This window comes from Nomascus leucogenys, chromosome 16 (assembly GCF_006542625.1).
Source record: "Nomascus leucogenys isolate Asia chromosome 16, Asia_NLE_v1, whole genome shotgun sequence".
NCBI lineage: Eukaryota > Metazoa > Chordata > Mammalia > Primates > Hylobatidae > Nomascus > Nomascus leucogenys.
Window position 1 is genome coordinate 28922165 of NC_044396.1, and position 22374 is coordinate 28944538.

Genomic DNA, 22374 nt, shown 5'->3' on the forward strand with positions numbered 1-22374 from the left:
CTTCACTAATTCTTAAAAAAAAAAAAAAAGAAAAAAAAGGAAGGAACTCTGTCACTAAACAGACAGCTATGAATGGTTCTAATTTAATACAGTAACATAATGTTCCAGTTAATATAGTAATATATTGGTAGAAATGAGCTCCACCGCTCTCTTTCTAGTAGTTGGAAACCTTGCTTTAATCTGTAAGGATCTTATACAGAATGGACAATCAGAATTTGAACAGATATGATTGACAGTTATATATGATGTGGGATAGCCAAAAAATAAGTATTCTTCATGGCATTATAAGCAATGCACAACTGACAAAATTATTGTACTCAAAATCTCTGCTTGTTAGCAAAAGCGTATTTTCCATTAGTAATCAGGTATGTTGGTCAGATTTTCTTGGATCAGTTGTCAAGGTCTAAACAGAGTCACAGATGTTGTCACAGTCAGACAACATGTCACAGCATGACAAAGAGATACATGCCCAAAGCTATTTAGCGGCAGAGTATGATGCAGAAACCTAGTCTTCTAACTCCAAGGTCAGCAGCTCTCTTCATTATACCAGCCAACTTTACACACCCTATCTAGGAATACTGTGTCAGTACAATTTAATATTGCTAACCGATAAAATTGCCAGTACTATAGTAATACTGAAAAACATCACCTTTTAATCTATGATCAACTGTAAGTGAAACTATAAACAACACTATGAACAAACATTGTTACCTAACACGGAGGCCAATTCTCTGTGATACAGTAAAATGACTTTGTAAAATTAAAGCACATATTGCTATGTCTATACTTCACTTAATCATCCAATGAGTCAACTCATTGGAGAAGAAAATAAATCAGATCAGTTTCTTACCACTAAAAGATAATTTTTTTTTACTTTTCAACTACCTGATCTACTGATAATCTGTCTCTTTCTTATGGATAGCCTGTCTCTTGTTTTTGGAAGCACAACAATAAGGAAAATCACTTAACTCATAAGATATTGTTGGTTGATTTTTTTCCTTTTCTATAATGATAATTACATTATATTCCTTTAGGTCTTCCATTTTCAGTGTAGTCTGAATTGAGAAGCAAAATGTAGTTACTGTCATTTGACAGATATTTTTGTATATATTTCCCACATAAAAACCAAAATGAATGTGAGCCACATATAACTTATACTTGAAAATAACATGAAAAGGGGCGAGTAAATACAGCACCTTCACCTGAAACATCCATGTACTTGCATTGGGACTAATCAAGGAAACAACTCGACCCACGGAGAACAAAGAAAAGAGAGGCAGGATGACAGCCCACCTTGGAGTGACACAGAGCAAGGGGAACCTCCCTGGCCCAGGGACGCGGTGAGTGAACATGTGACCCTGGGAAACCACGCTTCTCCAATGGATCTTTGCAACCCTTAGGTCAAGAGATGCCCTTGTGAAGCCACTCCACTAGGGCCTTCAGTCTGACATACAGATATGGGGAGTCTTGGCAAAGCAGCTGCTCGGGCACAGGCAAAGACCCAGGAACTCCAAACTTCCCAGCAAAAGTAACTGCAACTCCAGCAAAGCAGGATGTTAGACCCCCATACATACCCTTAGGAAAAAGGCTGAATCAAGGGGACCAAGTAGGGATGGTCTGCAGGTCTCACTTTCATAACACCTCACAGGATAAGACCCACTGGCTTGGAATTCCAGCCAGCCACCAGTAGCAGTTTTGAGCCTACCTGGGAAGGGACAGCCTGCCATCTTTGCTGTTTGGGTGACTCAGCTGTTCTGCAGGCTTTGGAGAGTACAAACCAACCAGAGGCAGAGAGGATCCCTCAGCACAGCACAACTGCTTTACCAAAATGTGGTCAGACTGCTGGTTAAGCAGGTTCCCAATCCCTCCCTCATCACTGAGCAGGACCTCACAACTGGGACCTCCAACCATCCCTGCTGGTATTCTCTGGCCCACAGACAGCGAAAGCCAAATGGGACAAAAGTGGTAACCCAGCACAGCACAGCTGCTCTAGGAAAGTGTGGCCATACTACTTCTTTAAGTAGATCCCCAATACTGCCCCTCTTCTCTGGAAAGAACCTCCCAACTGGGACCTCCAGCCAGCCCTGCGGGTGTTCTCTGGCCTACAGAGATTTGCAAAGTCCCTGGGATAGAACTCCCACAGAGTGTGCAGGCCATTATCTTTGCTGTTTGGACAACTTAGCAGTTTCAGTCTCTGGGGTTTGGAGAGCCCATGCTGACCCAGGGGTGGAAGTGGTACAACAGCACACCACAGTGGTCCGTGAAAATGTGGCCAGACTGCTTTATTAAGCAGGTTCCCAATCCCACTCCTCATCACCAGGTGGAGCCTCCCAACTGGAGTCTCCAGCCACACCCACAGGTGTTCTTCGGCTGACAAAGGTTTGAGGCCTCCCTAAAATGAAGCTCCCAGGAGGAGAGGCAGGCTGCTACCACTGCTAATTTGTACCTTCACTGGTGACACCTCCAGCTACTGAAAAATCCAAGGTGACTAGTGACTGGAGTGGACACCCAGCATACACAAGCAGCCCTATGGAAAAGTGGCCAGAGTTGTTCAAAAAACAAACCCATGCAAAGGTAAGCAGCCTCAAAGACTGAAGTTAGGTAAGCTCACAAAGATGAGAAAGAATCAGCATAAGAATGCTGAAAACTTAAAAAGCCAGAGTGCCCTCTTTTCCTCCAAGTGACCGTATCACCTCTCCAACAGGAATCAGGCTGAGAATCTCCTCAGAATCAGGCTGAGGCTGAGACAGCTGAAATGAAAGAAGCAGAATTCAGGATACGGACAGGAACGAAGTTCACTGAGCTAAAGCAATACATTGTAATCCAATGAAAGGAAGCTAAAAATCATGATAAAACACTGCAGGGGTGGACAGATGAAATAGCCAGTATAGAAAAGAACATAACTAACCTGATAAAGCTGAAAAACACACTACAAGAATTTCATAATGGAATCACAAGTATTAATAGAAGAGGCCAAGCGAAGAAGGAATCTCAGAGCTTGAAGACTGGCTTTCTGAAATAAGACACGCTGACAAGAATAGAGAAAAAAAGAATGAAAAGGAATGAACAAAAGCTCCAAGAAGTGTGACATTATATAAAGAGACCAAATCTATGACTGACTGGTATATCTGAAAGAGATGAGGAGAATGGCACCAATTTGAAAAACATATTTCAGGATGTCATCCATGAGAACTTTCCTAACCTAGCTAGATAGGCCAACATTCAAATTCAGGAAATGTAGAGAACCCCAGTAAGACACTCGTGAGATGATCATCCACAAGACACATAATCATCAGATTCTCCAAGACTGAAATGAAAGAAGAAATGTTAAAGGCAGCTAGAGAGAAAGGCCAAGTCACCTACAAAGGAAAGCCCATCAGACTAACAGCAGACCTCTCAGTGGAAACCCTACAAGCCAGAAGATATTGGGGACCAATATTTCACATTCTTTTTTTTTTTTTTTTTTTTTTGAGATGGAATCTCACTCTGTCACCCAGGCTGGAGTACAATGGTGTGATCTTGGCTCACTGCAACCTCTGCCTCCTGGGTTCGAGCAATTCTCCTGCCTCAGCCTCCCAAGTAGCTGGGACTACAGGTGCACACAACCACACCTGGCTAATTTTTGTATTTTTTTTTTAAATAGAGACACGGTTTCACCACATTGGTCAGGCTGGTCTCAAACTCCTGACCTCAGGTGATCCACTCACCTCGGTCTCCCAAAGCGCTGGGATTACAGGCGTGAGCCACCATACCTGGCTAATATTCTTAAAGAAAAGAAATTCCAACTCAAAATTTCATATCAGGCCAAACTAAGCTTCATAAGTGAAGGAGAAATAAAACCTTTTTCAGACCAGCAATTGCTATGGGAATTTGTTACCACCAGACCTGCCTTACAATAGCTCTGAAGGAAGCACTAAATATGGAAAGAAAAGACAATTATGAGCCACTACAAAAACACAATGAAGTACACAGACCAGTAATACTATAAAACAGTTAGTTACATAGACAAGTCTGCAAAACAACCAGGTAGCATCATTATGACAGGATCAAATCCACACACATCAGTACTAGTCTTAAATGTAAATGGGCTAAATGACCCAATTAAAAGACACAGAGTGGCAAGTATTTTGATAAAGAACCACGACCCATTGGTATGCTGTCTTCAAGAGACCCATCTCATGCAATGACACATATGGGATCAAAATAAAGGGATGGAGAAAAATTTACCAAGCAAATGGAAAACAGAAAAAAGCAGGGGTTGTAATCCTAATTTCTGACAAAACAGACTTTAAACCAACAAAGATTTAAAAAAAAAAAAAAACCAAAAGGTATTACATAATGGTAAAGGGTTCAATTTAACAAGAAAAGTTAATTATCCTAAATACAAATGTACCCAACACAGGAGCACTTGGATTCATAAACCAAGTTCTTAGTGACCATCAATGAGACTTAGACTCTTACACAATAATAGTGGGAGACTTTAACACCTCACTGACAATATTAGACAGATTATCAAGACAGAAAATTAACAAATATATATTTAGGACCTGAACTCAGCACTGGATCAAATGGACCTGATAGATATTTACAGAATTCTCCACCCTAAAAAAACAGAATACAGTTGTTCTGTATTGATCACATGGGCTGGGTGCGGTGGCTCACACCAGTAATCCTAACACTTTGGGAGGATGAGACAGGCAGATGACCTGAGGTTGGGGGTTCAAGCCTGGCCTGGCCAACATGGGGAAACCCCATCTCTACCAAAAATACAAAAATTAGCCAGGTGTAGTGGCACATCCCTGTAATCCCAGCTGCTTGAGAGGCTGAGGCAGGAGAATCGCTTGAACCCAGGAGGCAGAGGTTGCAGTGAGCCAAGATCATGCCACGGCACTACAGCCTGGGCAACAGAGTGAAACTCCATCTCAAAAATAAGTAAAATAAAATAAAATAAAATAAAATAAAATAAAATAAAATATAAAATAAAAATTAAAATAAAATAAAATAATAAAATAAAATAAAATAAAATAGATCACATAATTGAATGTAAAACATCTCAGTAAAAGCAAAAGAACTGAAATCATAACAAATATTCTCTCAAACCACAGAACAATTATATTACAAATCAAGATTAAGAAATTAACTCAAAACCCTACAACTACATAGATATTGAATAACCTTCTCCTGAATGATTTTTGGATAAATAATGAAATTAAGGCAGAAATCGGGAAGTTCTTTGAAACTACAGAGTACAAAGAAACAACATACCAGAATCTCTAGAACACAGCTAAGGCAGTGTGAAAGGGAAATTTATAGGACTAAATGTCCACATCAAAAGTTAGAAAGATCTCAAGTTAACAACCAAAGATCACAACTAACAGAACTAGAAAACCAAGAACAAATCCCAAAGCTAGCAGAAGACAAGAAATAGTCAAAATCAGAGCTAAACTGAAGAAGATACATGAAAAACCATTCAAAAGATCAACGAATCTAGGAGCTGTTTTTTAAAAATTTGATAAAATATATAGGCTGCTAGCTACTAAAATCTCTATTTTATTCTTTTTAGTGTAAATAAACAAATAACACACAATCAGAAATGACAAAATCATTCAAATAAACACAATCAGAAATGACAAGAGGGATATTATCACTTGACCCCATAGAAATACAAGTCATCAGAGAATATTATGAATACCTCAATACACATAAACTAGAAAATCTAGAAGAAATGGATATTTCTTCTAAAACCGAGGCAGTAATAAATAGCCTACCAACCAAAAAAAGCCCAGGATCAGATGGATTCACAGCTGAATTCTACTAGATGTACAAAGAACTGGTACAATTCCTACTGATACTATTCCAAAAAATTGAGGAGGGACTCAACTCTAGCTCATTCTATGAGGCCAGCATCACCCTGATACCAAAACCTGGCAGAGACACAACAAAAAAGGAAACTTCAGGCCAATAACCTTGATAAACATCAATGCAAAAATCCTCAACAAAATACTAGCAAATCAAATCCAGCAGCACATCAAAAAGCTTATCCACCAGGATCAAGCAGGCTTTATCCTTGGGATGCAAGGTTGACTCTGCATATGCAAATCAATAAATGCTATTCATCACAACAGAACTAAAGACAAAAACCACATGATTATCTTAATAGATGAAGAAAAGGTTTTCAATAAAATTCAACATCCCTTCACATTAAAAACTCTCAATAAACTACATATTGCAGGAACATACCTCAAAATAATAAGAGCCATTTATGACGAACCCACAGCCAACATCATACTGAATGGGCAAAAGCTGGAAGCATTCCCCTTGAAAACTGGCACAAGACAAAGATGCCCTCTCTCACCACTCCTATTCAGCATAGTTTTAGAAGTTCTGGCCAGTGCAATCAGGCAAGAGAAAGAAATAAAGGGGCATCCAAATAGGAAGAGAGGAAGTCAAACTATCCCTGCTGGCAGATGACATGATCCTGTATCTAGAAAACCCCACTCTATCAGCCCAAAAACTTCTTAACCTGATAAGCAACTTTAGCAAAGTCTCAGGATTCTAAAATCAATGTGCAAAAATCACTAGCCTTCCTCTACACTAATAACAGTTAAGCAGAGAGCCAAATCAGGAACAAACTCCCATTCACAACTGCCACAAAAAGAATAAAATACCTAAAAATACAGGTAACTGGGGAGGTGAAAGATCTATACAAGGAAGACTACAAGCCAATGCTCAAAGAAATTAAAGATGATACAAATAAATGAAAAAATATTCCATGCTCATGGATAGGGAGAATCAATATTGTTAAAATGGCAATACTGCCTAAAGCAATTTATAGATTCAATGCTATTCCCATTAAACTATCAGTGACATTCTTCACAGAACCAGAGAAAACTCTTTCAACATTAATACAGAATAAAAAATGAGTCAAACTAGCCAAGGCAATTCTAAGCAAAAAGAACAATGCTGGAGGCATCATGCTGCTTGACTTCAAGCTATACTACAGGGCTACAGTAACCGAAACAGCATGGTGCTGGAACACAGACCAGTGGAACAGAATAGCGAGCCCAGAAGTAAGACCACACACCTACTACTATCCAATATTTGACAAACCTGACAAAAATAAGCAATGGAAAAAGGATTCCCTATTTAATAAAAGGTGCTGGGATAATTGGCTAGCAATATGCAGAAGACTGAAACTGGATCCCTTCCTTCCACCATATGCAAAAATTAACACAAGATGGATTAAAGACTAATGTAAAACCCAAAACTATAAAAACCCTGGAAGACAACCCAGCCAATACCATTCAGGGCATAGGCAGCAGCAAAGATTTTATAATGAAGATGCCAAAAGCAATTGCAACAAAAACACAAATCGACAAATGGGCTCAAATTAAACTAAAGAGTTTCCGCACAGCAAAAGAAACTATCAACAGAGTAAACAGACAACCTACAGAATGGGAGAAAATATTTGCAAATTATGCCTCCAACAAAGGTCTAATATCCAGGATCTGTAATTTAACAAACAAACTTACAAGGAAAAAACAAACATACAAGAAAAAAAGAAACTTAATGAGAAAAAAACAAATATCTCATTAAAAAGTGGACAACAGACATGAACAGACACCTTTCAAAAAATAACTGATGGGTACTAGGCTTAATACATGGATGATGAAATAATCCATACAACAAACTCCCAATGACACAAGTTTACCTATGTAACAAACCTGCACTTGTATCCCTGAACTTAAAAGTTAAAATTAAAAAAAGAAAATAATGTGTGCTGTATTTCATTAATCAACTGTACCAGTATATGTAAAGACATACACCTTCATTCTAATGGTCCTGTGGCAATCCCTTAATTTTCTGATTTATCAAAATACAAAATAAGTAAATTTCTAAAAATATATGGCTTTATATTAATATCTCCACTGTTACAATTTTTCCTGTAACTATTGAAAGTTTAATTATATACTTCACTAAAAGCCATGTAAATATAACTGTAGAAAAATATAAAAAAGTATTAAATTAAGAGAATCACCCCACTGTTTCTATCATACTATACATGAAGTTCAGTAGCTAACGTTTTCCTCTTAACAGAATCACCTTATTCAAATTTATATACATAGTATAGTTGCAAAATATTCCTTTATAGATTTTCATATTTTACTATTCAAACAAAGCTAGACATTTTGGTGATTTTATTTATTTCTAACATTATAATAAAAACGTGAAAAGAGTCCAATGTTTACAGTCAAAGAGATCCCAATTTATATATTGCTTCTAACTTTAACAGCTATGTGGCTTTGAGCAAACTGAGCTTCTCTGATCTTCTTTTCTCTTGATTATGAAGTGGTTTTAACAAAAATATATGCAAAATGTCTAGCACAGTGCCTGATACATAGTGCTTAGGAAATTATAGTTGGTATAAAAATCTTCGACATTTCAAATTATCTCCTTAGACTAAATTCCCAGAAGTTTAATTATTCAATTTAAGCTACGATTTCTAAGGCTTTTAATACCAGATTATTTTCTAAAATGGTTATACAAATTTAGATACTCAACAGCAGTGAGTGTGCTCCTGACCAGCAAAATGTTAAAGGACAAATGAACTTAGGAAATGAAGATTAATGAAAAAGCAATTATCAAAACATAATAAAACCTTAATATCATTTAATTATATACCACCAATAATTATATCCAATGTAGACTTACCCTGCATGAGGGGCTGCTATCCCTTTATGAGAGGGAGATAAGGTCTGAAGTTTGTTTCCCAAAGAGCTGCTACTTGAAGACACTTTACCTGAAGGAACACCTTATAATAAAAAAGCATTATTTTTAACAATACTCTAAAAAAGGTTACATAAAACAGAGCATCTAACAAAGAAAACAATGCTTTAGTAATAATCTTTCTAACTATAAATCAAGTTTTCACTGAAGACATTTTTAAACGGCATTTCCAGAGGATGACATATAGCATCCTTCATTTCTAATTTCTAAATTTCCTTCTTATAATTTATATATAAATAAAGGTACATGTCAGTGGTCAATATCTTCTTCTAACTATTAAGTATTTGTCTACTATGAACAATTGCCCAGTTCAGAAAGCGATGAAGAGCTAGCGTAAAATGAGAGGAAAATGCTGGATCAAAGAATCAAGAAAGTACTGGGCTGACTATTCTGAACAGATGACACATCAAAAACAACATCTGGGGCCAAAATTTAAGCTGAAAAAAACAACAAAAAAGTGGCTGGGCACCACGGTGGCTCACGCCAGTAATCTCAGCACTTTAGGAGGCTCAGGCTGGGGGATCAGGAGATATTCAGGAGATAGAGACTATCCTGGCTAACTTGGTGAAACCCCATCTCTATTAACACAAAAAATTAGGTGGGCATCGTGGCACCCGCCTATAGTCCCAGGTACTCGGGAGGCTAAGGCAGGAGAATCACTTGAACCCGGGAGGCAGAGGCTGCAGTGAGCCGAGATTCCACCACTGCACTCAAACCTGGGTGACAGAGCAAGACTACGTCTCAAAAAAAAAAAAAAAAAGTTGAAAGTAGAAACTACTCAAAGTTATTTTATTTTCAGAAACAATTACTTATCCTCTACATCTCTTCTTAATTATAAATCTATCTTAATATTCCAGAATAGACCACTATCTTTATTTCCTGCTCTGCCAACATGATTTTAAAAACAAATCAAGTTGCTTTATGGCTATCATTACCTACAACAGTTTTGCCAGTGCCACTTGGCTGCGGTAATCGTGAAGATCCTGATGATGCAGTTCCAGGAGAATTTGACTTTTTAAGTACAGGTGGCTTATACTAAAATAATGAAAAAAAATTATTAACATCACTTTTTGATTATGGATTGTAAACCAGTGGTTCAAAACTTAACATTCTTTGGGTTTAGGATTTCAGTCTTACAAGATGAAAAGAGTTATGGAGATGAATGGTGATGATGGTTGCACATCATTAATGTATTAACACACTTGTAAGTATACACTGAATTGTATTCTTAAAAACGATTAAGATGGTAAAGTTTATGCTACGTGTATTACACTACAGTAAAAAAAAATTGGAAAGAAACAGCTCACATTCCCTTAAATGAACAGTCTTTTTATTAGCTACTGAATTATACAAATTGAGGAAGTATAAATTAAAATATGTCACCTCAAAGGTTTTCCAAAACAGACTCCCTCTCAGATGTTCCACTGCTAAAACAAACTAACAGCAACTTTTCCAGTTCACAGGAAAAAGAAAAAAGGTCTAATGGAAAATACTTCCTCAAAGTTAAGATTTTAAACACCAAACAAACATTAGTAACGTTAGTAGAAAAACTTAGAAACAGCTAGTGATGCTCACTTGGTGGTGCAGCTTTAAAGGTCAAGATTTTTATATGTTCCTGGATGTGGTTTTATATTCCATATATATAATTCAGCCATATTTCCTACTGATAAAAACCATAAGATGACCTATTACCTGAACAAGTTTTACAACAGCTGCCTTATGGATTTCCCCGATATGAAGAGAAAGAGCTAATTCTGTTTCACTATTCTCACCAGACCATCTTAAATTAATGGAGTATGCATCGACCTAAGATATTTCAGCTTATCTTGGATTTTAATACTTCTCTACTCCTCTAAAGAGACATCTTTATTAATTTTATTTTACTTTCTCTTTTTGAGCCAAATTTTGCTCAGTTACCTGAATATAAAAGTATCTTACTGATCACCCGCTTGAATAGCAAGAAATGAACTTGCCCACGGTTATGCCCCAACTTCACAAAAGAGCCGGAATTTACACTCATGCTGGTTCTAGCCCAATGCTTCAACCATAAGGTGAAAATCATACTTGCATATGTGCTTGGAATGTAGCCCAATACAGTATCAAGATTTCATGTGAAAAATTGGTTTTAAATATCATTTTCAAAAATCAAATATTTTATAACCAATAATCAATATAAAATTTAATATGCACTACTACCAAAAATAGCTAGCTAACACAAATTTTGAAGTCAAACATTATATCCTTCTAACTCTGTAAATGTGAATTTTTAAAAAGTTAAATCTTGATAAAGGGTCCCACAAAAAAAGTAACATTCACATTTTGCAGTATTATGCCAGCACCTGAAAAATAGAAAATCAAAACCTTCAGTAAATGTCTTTCAAATTAACAAATGTCTATGAGACTTTGGGAGATGAACCATATAATGATACTGATTTTTTAAAACCTTAGAGGTGCTTCTGGTTTAAAAGGGCATCTGGGCCACTATATACATACAGACAGAGAAAGACAGACATTAGAAAAGACTTAAAATTTTAGCAATAGGGAAAACAAGTTCTAACAAAGATTTGTTAAACTATGAAAGGTATGTTTATAAAAACAGAGTTAATAAAATCAGATTAGGAAACAAGACTGTTGACCCACTCAAATTGTGCACACAATCAAAAAAGAGCAAAATGATTAGCATAAACCAAGTGCGCCAATGTGGCCTATTACATATTGAGAGGTCAAGTCTTTAGGCAGGACACAGGCAGAAAGCTCCCTGGTAGCATTACATAATGGAGACTAAAGATTTTTATGTATATAATGGAAATTATTAACAACTTAATGGCTTACAAATACTTAGGCAGAACATGTCTCCAAAAAATGTTTTGCTTTTTCTCTCTCTATATAAGACTTCCCACTATTTTACTAAATTTTATTGTTAAGTTTTCTGAGAAAATTCAGAACCTAGAACAACCTTATCTATATCCTATAATATTTCCCATTACTTTCAACAAGAACCAGTCAGGTTAGTTTCCTTTCTGAATACTGCTTGTTTAAAACATCATTCACCTCCCCCTCAGTATCTTGCTGTTTCCCTGACCTAGATAATCTGACTCCTTCCTTTCTGAGCTATATTCTATCTATTCTACAACATTAAGCTGAAAGTCTACTGGTATATAAAGACTTTCAGAATGACTCTATCAATCAACAGTTTTGTGTGCTATTATGAAGACTTTCAGAATGACTCTATCAACCAATAATTTTGTATAAACCCATTTTAATGACCAGGAGAATGAAATGATTTTATACAATTACATTCAACATATTTCTTTCATTCATTATTATTTAGTAATTATTATTTTGTGTTTTTATGCTGCTCACAAATCTCATACATTTCCTTACAAAAATATTTATACAAAGACTAATGACTAATGAAATTGGAAAAAGTCTAAAGAACTTGTAGGACATCCATTTCTGACAAAATGGTAGAATTTACTATTTAGACCAACCTTTCAATTAACAACTAAAAATGCTCAGGAAAGAATAAAAAATCATTGTAATAGCACTGAATGTCAAATGAGAGGAAAAGAAGAAATTTCCAGGCCAAACCATATGAGATTGTAATGACCTGAACATCACATGGATTTGCTGTATTAATTTGCTTTATTAGGCTGGTCAAGCAAACTAAGCCAATAATTTAATTTCAGATGTTTCCAGACTGATACAACTCATAGATACCTAAAAGGAATAAGCACACATCTTCTCTGGAAGAAGGCATGAATGATAATCATGAATATCTTTTTACTTGTAACAAGCAGCAAAGGTCAGTAATAGTCAGGGAAATAAGGATATAAGGAAACTGAATGAGAAAAAAAACAAGGAACGTATCCATACAAGTCACCTGATACTGCTATAATTATCAGACACACATTACAAACAATTATGAGTACTACATTTAAAGAAATAGGAGACAACTATGAAAATATTAATGGAAAATTACAAACTATAAAAAATAGTAAATTAGAAAAATAGCCAGCCAACTGCAAGAAATTAAAAACACAAAACAGAGATATAGACCAATGGAACAGAACAGAGCCCTCAGAAATAATGCCACATATCTACAACTATCTGATCTTTGACAAACCTGACAAAAACAAGAAATGGGGAAAGGATTCCCTATTTAATAAATGGTGCTGGGAAAACTGGCTAGCCATATGTAGAAAGCTGAAACTGGACCCCTTCCTTACGCCTTATACAAAAATTAATTCAAGATGGATTAAAGACTTACATGTTAGACCCAAAACCATAAAAACCCTAGAAGAAAACCTAGGCAATAACATTCAGGACATAGGCATGGGCAAGGATTTCATGTCTAAAACACCAAAAGCAATGGCAACAAAAGCCAAAATTGACAAATGGGATCTAATTAAACTAAAGAGCTTCTGCACAGCAAAAGAAACTACCATCAGAGTGAACAGGCAACCTACAGAATGAGAGAAAATTTTTGCAATCTACTCATCTGACAAAGGGCTAATATCCAGAATCTATAAAGAACTCAAACAAATTTACAAGAAAAAAACAAACAACCCCATCACAAAGTGGGTGAAGGATATGAACAGACACTTCTCAAAAGAAGACATTAATGCAGCCAAAAGACACACGAAAACATGCTCATTACTGGCCATGAGAGAAATGCAAATCAAAACCACAATGAGATACCATCTCACACCAGTTCGAATGGCGATCACTAAAAAGCCAGGAAACAACAGGTACTGGAGAGGATGTGGAGAAATAGGAACACTTTTACAGTGTTGGTGGGACTGTAAACTAGTTCAACCATTGTGGAAGTCAGTGTGGTGATTCCTCAGTGATCTAGAACTAGAAATACCATTTGACCCAGCCATCCCATTACTGGGTATATACCCAAAGGAGCATAAATCATTCTGCTATAAAGACACATGCACATGTATGTTTATTGCAGCACTAATCACAATAGCAAAGACTTGGAACCAACCCAAATGCCCAACAATGATAGACTGGATTAAGAAAATGTGGCACATATACACCATGGAATACTACGCAGCCATAAAAAATGATGAGTTCATGTCCTTTGTAGGGACATGGATGAAGCTGGAAACCTTCATTCTCAGCAAACTATCGCAAAGACAAAAAACCAAACACTGCATGTTCTCACTCATAGGTGGGAATTGAACAATGAGAAAACTTGGACACAGGAAGGGGAACATCACACACCGGGGCCTGTTGTGGGGTGGGGGGAGGGGGAAGGGATAGCATTAGGAGATATACCTAATGTAAATGACGAGTTAATGGGTACAGCACACCAACATGGCTTATGTATACATGTGTAACAAATCTGCACATTGTACACATGTACCCTAAAACTTAAAGTATAATAAAAAAAAAGAATTACAAGCTCAATGTTGGAGTGAAGTGGGTATATAACCATTCTACAGGCAGCAGCAATTACAACGAAAGAGACTACCGGAAACTACTGGAAAACCTACACTGTACACCCTGGATTTAACCACCTACACTTAGACGTCCTTACTGCTCCCCGCCCAAAAAAGGAAAGAAAATAAAAACACTTTGCAAAAGAATAAAACAGAAATTGATATATATTACCTACCATGTCATGTCTAGTTTTCAACCAAACATTACTAGCAAAGAAAGAGAAAACATGATCCATATTTAGCAAAAATGTCAAGTCAACAGAAACTAACTGCAAATGAACACAGGTGGAAGATTTAATAGTTAAGGATTAAAAAATAGTAATAATAAATAAGACTGAACTATAGGGATTGGAATTGGAGAAATTAAGCCAGGCACAGGCATATGAATACCACATGTACTCACTTACATGTAGAATCTAAAACAATGGAACTCTAAGCAGCAGAGAACTGAATGGTAGTTACCAGAGGCTAAAGGGAGGGGGAAAGGGGGGAAAGAACAAGGAGATGATGATGGTCAAAGGGGTAAGTTTTTGTTGTGGTTTTTATTTTGAGATATACTGCACAGCATGGTAAATAAAGTAAATGATAATATATTATACCTTTCAAAATTGCAAAGAGAAAAAATTTTCAAATGCTCTTACCACAAAAAATGGTAAGTATGTTAATTAGCTTGATTTAATCATTCCACATTATATCCATGAATCATAATATCACTTTGTACCCCATAAATATATACAACTATAATCTGCACATTTACAATTTCAATAAATATATAAATAAGGCAGTAAGTATAACAATACACATCAAGAGTACTGATAGGCTTATAATGTCTAGAGTTACATAATGAAACAATAGCACAAACCCGTCAGAGGTAAATGAAAATATCCATAGATATGGGTAAGTTAAAGATGCATTTTTTATTCCTAGAGCAATCACTTTTAAAAAATGCAAAGAGTTACAGCTGGAAAGCCAAAAAAGAAAATGAAATCTTATGAAGACAAAAGGGAAAAGAAATGATAAATTTTAAAAAAATTGCAAAAGGAGAAAACAGATGGCAGACCTAAACATAACCAAATCAATAACTGCATCAAATGTAAATGACAGGCAATTTGACCAACAATATGTAGTTACTAGATTTGATTTTAAAAAAAGAAATACAAAAACCAATTATAGCAATGACAAAACACATATATAAGTTAAGGAATAGAGAGAAAAGAAGTGAGCATAATTATGTTAAAATGGCTATATTCTTATCATATGAAACATACTGCAACACAACGAATATTGCCACAGACAAAAAGGAACACTTTATAACGATAAAAGCGTCCATAAATGGGGAAGACGTAACAATTTATAAATGCATATGCTAACAATAAGAGAAATTCAAAATTTTGAATCGAAAGCTGGCAAAACTAAAAAGAAATGTAAGAAAAGTCATAATTTTAACATATTTCCCTCAGTAACTGATGGAACATCATACACAATGGTGAAAAACAATGCTTTTCACCTAAGAACAGAAAAACAAGGCAAGGAGGTCCACTCTCATCACCTCTACTCAACATTAGTCTAGCCCATGTAGTAAATCACAAAAAAAGAAATAAAAGCCAAAAGGTTGGAGGGAAGAAAATAAAACTGTCCTTATTTACAGGTGACATGACTGTATACATAGAAAAGTCCTAAGAAATCTACAAGAAGACTATTATTAGTAAATGAATTTCGGAAAATAGCAGGGCATAAGATTAATATACAAAAATTCAGTTTTTCTAAATGAGCAAAAAACAACTAAAAATGAAATAAAATAAAATTCCATTTATAAGATCATCCAAATACATGATATACTTGGAAAAATCTAACAAAATATGTGTATGACCTATACAATATAAACTACAAAACACTGCTAAAATAAAACCTAAATGATCAGAAAATATAACAGGTTCATGAACTGAACAATTCAATATTGTTAAAATGTCAATTCTCCTCAAATTGATTTATGAATTTAATATAATCTCAGTCAAATGCTAGAAGTCATTTTTTGTAGATGTTGACAAGTCAATTATAAAATGTATATACAAATGTAAATAAAGAATAGCCAAAGTTTTTTTTTTGTTTGTTTTTTTGTTTTTTTTTGAGACAGTCTCTCACTCTGTCACCCAGGCTGGAGTGCAGTGGCGTGATCTAGGCTCACTGCAAGCTCCTCCTCCCGGGTTCATGCCATTCTCCTGCCTCAGCCTCCCAAGTAGCTGGGACTACAGGCGCCTGCCACCATGTCTGACTAATTTTTTGTATTTTTATTAGAGATGGGGTTTCACTGTGTTAGCCAGGATGGTCTTGATCTCCTGACATCGTGATCTGCCCACCTCGGCCTCCCAAAGTGCTGGGATTACAGGTGTGAACCACCGCACTCGGCTGCCAAAGAAAATTCTAAAGGGAATTCAAGTAGGAAAATTTAGACTACTTGATTTTAAGACTTATTAAGGTTCACTATTCAGTATAGTGATAATGCAGTATTGACTAAAGGACAGGGATATAAATCAGTGGAACAGAACAGCATGTCCTGAAATAAACCCATACATTTATATTCAACTGATTTCCAACCAAGGTGCCTCAGCAATTCATCAGGGAAAGAAAAGCCCTTTAAGCAAATCATGCTAAAACAATAGAATGTCCACATAGAAAACAAAAGGAAAAACTGCCCCTTACTTCACACTATACACAAATACTAGCCTGAAATGATTTACTAAAAGCATAAAACTTATAGAAGACATGGGAGAAAAATCTTTGCAATCTTAGTATAGGCAAAGATTTCTTTGATACAACATAAGGAGCATAAATCATAAAGAATTAATAAATTGGACTTAATCACATTTTAAAATTTTTGCTCTTCAAAAGACATCCTTAAGAAAATGAAAAGCCCAGTCACATGATGGGAGAAAATATTCTTAATATATATCTGAGAAAAGACCAAGAATATATAACAAGGTCTTTCACTCGATAATCTAAAAACATGTACACATATATATAGTGTTTTTTATATATTTTATATACATAAAACATGCTAAGACAATAGGATATCCACATAGAAAAAAAGGAACAATTGCCCCTTACTTCACACTATACACAATTAGCTTGAAATGATTTACAGATATAAGAGCTAAAAGCATACAACTTTTATAGATATATAAAACGATATATATAAAACTATATATATATATATATGCAGGTGAGAAAAATATAGTCTAATGTCATGAAAAGCATAAACAATAAACTATGAATGTCCATGAGCCATTTTCTCATTAATAGCAATTATTAAAACTGAAATTATCACCTGTGTCCGAGAAGCTGGTTTTCCTTTGGTATCTGTAGAAAATTTCCCTTTATTACTAATGCGTGCTGCCTGTTCTTTACAGAAATTTATATGTCTATCAGCTGCATTTTCATTGAATCTCCTCTGACAATATGGACATTGAATATAATCTATAACAGATAAAAACAGATACAGATTAATAGCATAGTACTTGAAACAGACATTAAAAAATCTTATGCAGAGTCAATCAAAAAATGTAAGTAATAACATCTGATAAGCAAAAACTCCCATATCCTTATAACTACCCAGTTTGACTTGTCTAAACTTAGTAAAGACTTAAAAAAAAAAGTCTGCTGGTACATGAATTCCAATTTTCTCCTAGCTTTGAATCAAATGTGTGAAGGAAAAAGAACAAAAGATAAATCCTTAGTACAAAAGAGTAAGCAGAGGAGAGACATTATTTCTTTTTTGCCTTTATGTTTTCATTTATAATGGATACATACTTTATATAGCAGACTAGTTAGGAAGTAATAATATGTGACATTAAAATATATTTTAAAATACAGGCTCATCTATTAAAATTTTTTATTTTATCAAATGGAAAACTGTCAAGAAATAGTTTACTTATCTTTAAAGTGCTATTTTCTCTTAAAAGTCCCAACAGATGGAAGAAGTGATTAAAATATATCTCACTGACATAATTCAAATTTAAGAAACATCAAATGTTTCCAAGATAAAATATCTCCCCAAAATGCAAAGCATACTGTAAATTAAACTTCTTTTGAAATTATTCCAGAACCATATTTTGTAGCATTGTAAAATAACTAAATGAGACACTGGGAATAAATGTAAAAATTTAGTAGTGTCAAAAAAGAATCTTAATTTAACAGGTTTACAATTTACTTTAACAGGTTTACTTTTTGATAGAGAGTTTGCCCTTTTCAATTTATATTCATCTGCAGCTCAAAAATTTGTCCTGCTTACTACTGGAGTAGGTCTTAAACCTCTCATAACAAAGAAATAAGCTGTTTTTGTCAGCCCCAAAAGATTAAAAAAACTTCTAAAGCCCAAATGATCCTGAAGAACTGGTACCCTCTCACTCTCTTATATTAGACATGAGAAATGTAGCTATGTAGAGTTAAGACACAATATCTAAATATCTTCAAAGCAGAGAGAAAACTCAAGTTCATGAAGAAAATAAAGGTAGTATTAAAAGAGACCCAGGATCAGTTGAAGCATACCAGAAACATTCATTCATGTAAGTTAATTATTAATACTCTAGAACAGGGTTTCCCAAAGTATGGCCCATGGGCCAAATCCAGCCTGCCTGTTGCCTGTCTTTGTAAATGAAGTGTTAAGGAAACACAGCCATGCTCATTCATTTACATATTGTCTACAGCTTATTTGTTGCAACAGAAACCTTGTGGCATATAAAATCTAAGATATTTACTATATCTATAGATATACTATATCTCTCCTCTACAATAAAATGTCAAAAACGATCATATCTAGATTTGCTAAAGAACTTTCTCTTTGTTAGAAAATAAATCCCAATCTAGAGTACTAACATAGTATTAATGTGGCTACCCTGTTACATTAACAACCTCTTTAGGCTGCTCTAATAAGGAATGTCAAAATGTCAACTTTGTCACTTTAAGTCTTTCAGTATCTCAGTAACTCATACAGGGTTGCAAAAATCTTGCTTTGCTTTTAATAACAATGAATCAAGCAACTTTTATCTGCTCAATGAAAAAAAATTTAACAATATACAAATTTAAGGCATAAATGTAGTCGAGCCACATGAATTATACATTTTAGGAAAATTATGATTTTTTTTTATCAATCTCAGATGAGAAGACACCAAGGAACCAGGCAACATAATTATACGACTCCTACTGAATGACTACATTTCAATCCGCAGTGAGCATGGTTAAAATATTTCCTGGAATACTCACATTTAATAGTTACTATAATAATTTTTAAATGATATTATGATGCCTTATGTTTAAATAAAAGTATTAAAATAAAAACATAATACACTTCACACTTCTATGTTCCAAATTAATGTCTTTATAAGCCTACATGACTAGATTACCACCACCATTTTACACCAAAGCATTTAAAGGTTATGCCTCATAAGACTCCATGATTATAAGTTAAGCTTAACAAGTTAAAATTTATAAAAACTCTATCATTATTTTCTTTTCACATGAACATTTCTGTCAACAATATTCCAAATACCAGGATCATAAGAAGGTGGAGGAGGAGGAGGAAGTTTGCCACCCTCTTTGAGAGCCTGATCAAGGCCTTTAGCTGCTCTTATGGTAGCAATGAATTCTTCATGTTTCCTTCTCCAATTAGATGGTTTCTTTGGTGGTTCTGGCTACAAAAAAATAAACAAACAAATAAACAAACAGTATCTTTTTAGTATATTGAAATAAAACATCAGATAATTCCGTATCATTTTAAATGTTCTCTTATCAGAAGTCCTTAAATGATATCCTTCTCAAATTTATAATTTTAAAGAGAAACTCTATGCAGCTACATTGCAATTTTATATTCAATTTCTTAATGCAAGTCTCACTGCGAAAGACACTAGTAAACTGCCTTCTGTGGGTGTTACATCTATTTATCCTCCCACTAAGACTGTTGCTGTGGTTGAATGTTCCCTCCAAAACTCATGTTAAAATGTAATTGCTATTATAACAGTATTACCAAGTGGGGACATCTGAAAGGTTATTAAGTCCATTACAGTTCCACCCTCATGATGGATTAATGCCATTATCCCAGTAGCAGATTAGTTATTGAGGGAGTGGGTTCCTGATAAAAGAGTAAGTTTGGACCCCACTTTTTCTGTTTCACATGCACACCTGCCCTTCCGTCATGGGATTATGCAGCAAGAAGGCCCTCGCCAGATGCTAGCACTATGCTCCTGGACTTCCCAACCCCCAGAACTGTTGAAAGATACATTTCTTTATAAATTACCCAGTTTGTGGTATTCTATTATAGCAGCAGAAAAGAGACTAAGACAGTGTATTTCCCTGTTTTCCCACAGATCCTCTAACAGAGTATATTATCTATCATTTGGGTTTTGAACCGATTAGAAATATGAAAAATAGTCCTCACTTTGTGGATTTAATTGGATTTTCTCTTATAATGATTGAGACTGGGCACCTTTTTAAATTATTAAGAATCATTTAATGTATTGCCTTTACTGTAGACTATTTATACTCCTGGTCAGCTTATTTGTTGAGTTATTGGCCTTTAATGTAGTATTTCTAGTAATTTTTTATAGGAAACTATTCCCTCCCTCCCACCAATAATCTGTCTTTTGACTTTGTCTATGGGTCGTCTTTTACTATGCATAATTATTTTTTAATTACAGTTTAATTTACTGATCTTTTATGGCCTCTGGATCTGCATTAGCCAGGTTCAACCTCATACCAAGGAAAAATAAAATTTTCCCATGTTTACTTCTACAACTTCCAGTTTCAATTAAAATTTCTTAAGTATTTTATTCATGTGGAATTTATCCTGCTGTGTGGAGTGACAAATTGAATCAAATTTTGCTTTTTTTTTTTAACATGGCTATGCAGTTGTCCTATCCTTTAGTGACTCTCCCTTCCCTGCCCCTCCCCCAACAGAATTGAAGTAACACCTGTATAATACACTAAATTCCTTTCTGAATTTGGGCCTATTTCTGAACTTCTCTTCCATTCCACGGTTCTGACTATCCTGTGTTAGCACCAGTATTTTCAATATTGAGACGTTATATTTTAATATCTGATAGGGTAATATTTTATTAAGCTTTTTAAATCTTTTCCTAGTTGTTCATGTATATAAATTTTTCAATGCAAACTTTTGAATCAACTTGCCTAATTTTTAAAAATTAAGAATCACATTTATAAACAAGTTGAGAAACTTAAAATCTTTATTAGGTTGAGTCTACCTATACAAGAATATGGGATATATTTCCATTTGAAAAACAGTTCATTTTTATCTTTCAGTAGTATTTTTTTTTCTTTGTGGAAGTCTTGTATCCTTATTATAAAGTTTATTCCTAAATATTTCACACTTTGTGTTGTTCTTTTGCAGAGGGTCCTTTCCTCATTGTTATGTCTCAAGAGCCTGTTTGCTGAGTATATGAAGCTTAGTTATTTTTGCATAGTAACCTACCACATTACTTCCCTTTACTCCTATTGTTTGTAGTAATTTCCTACTTAATTCTCTTGGGTTTTCCAGGTATATCATATCTTCTAAAAAAAGATGACTTTACCCAGTCTTTTCAAATATCTATTGACATAGTTTGGCTGTGTTCCCAACCAAATCTCATCTTGAATTGTAGCTCCCATAATCTACCCCTGTTATGGGGGATACTCGGTGGGAGGTAATTGAATCATGGGGACAGGTTTCTCCCATGCCGTTCTCATGACAGTGAATAAGTCTCATGAGATCTGATGGTTTTACAAAGGGCAGTTCCCTTGCACACACGCTCTTGCCTGCCATCATGTAAGATGTGCCTTTGATTCTCCCTCACCTTCACCATGATTGTGAGGCCTCCCCAGACATGTGAAACTGAGTCTGTTAAACCTCTTTTTCTTTATAAATTGCCCAGTCTCAGGTATTTCTTCATAGCAGTATGAAAATAGACTAATACAGTAAGTTGGTACTGGTGGAGTGGGGTACTGCTATTAAGATACCCCAAAATGTGTAAGCAACTTTGGAACTGGGTAACAAGCAGAGGCTGAAACAGTTTGGAGGGCTCAGAAGACAGAAAAATGTGGGAAAGTTTGGAACTTCCTAGAAACTTGTTGAATGGCTTTGACCAAA

At 35.1% G+C, this 22374-nt stretch overlaps 1 protein-coding gene across 2 annotated transcripts in view; it reads right to left on the reverse strand.

Annotated features, from left to right (window-relative positions):
• Positions 1 to 22374, reverse strand: part of ZC2HC1A (zinc finger C2HC-type containing 1A) — a 53589-nt gene that overhangs the window by 13095 nt on the left and 18120 nt on the right. For both annotated transcript variants that reach the window (XM_030795137.1, XM_030795136.1), the window contains exons 4-7: positions 19786 to 19927; positions 17566 to 17714; positions 9723 to 9822; positions 8713 to 8812 (exon numbers count right to left, since the gene is read on the reverse strand). In XM_030795137.1, the coding sequence (XP_030650997.1) occupies positions 8713 to 8812; positions 9723 to 9822; positions 17566 to 17714; positions 19786 to 19927 (491 nt within the window). The remainder of the gene's footprint in view (positions 1 to 8712; positions 8813 to 9722; positions 9823 to 17565; positions 17715 to 19785; positions 19928 to 22374) is intronic.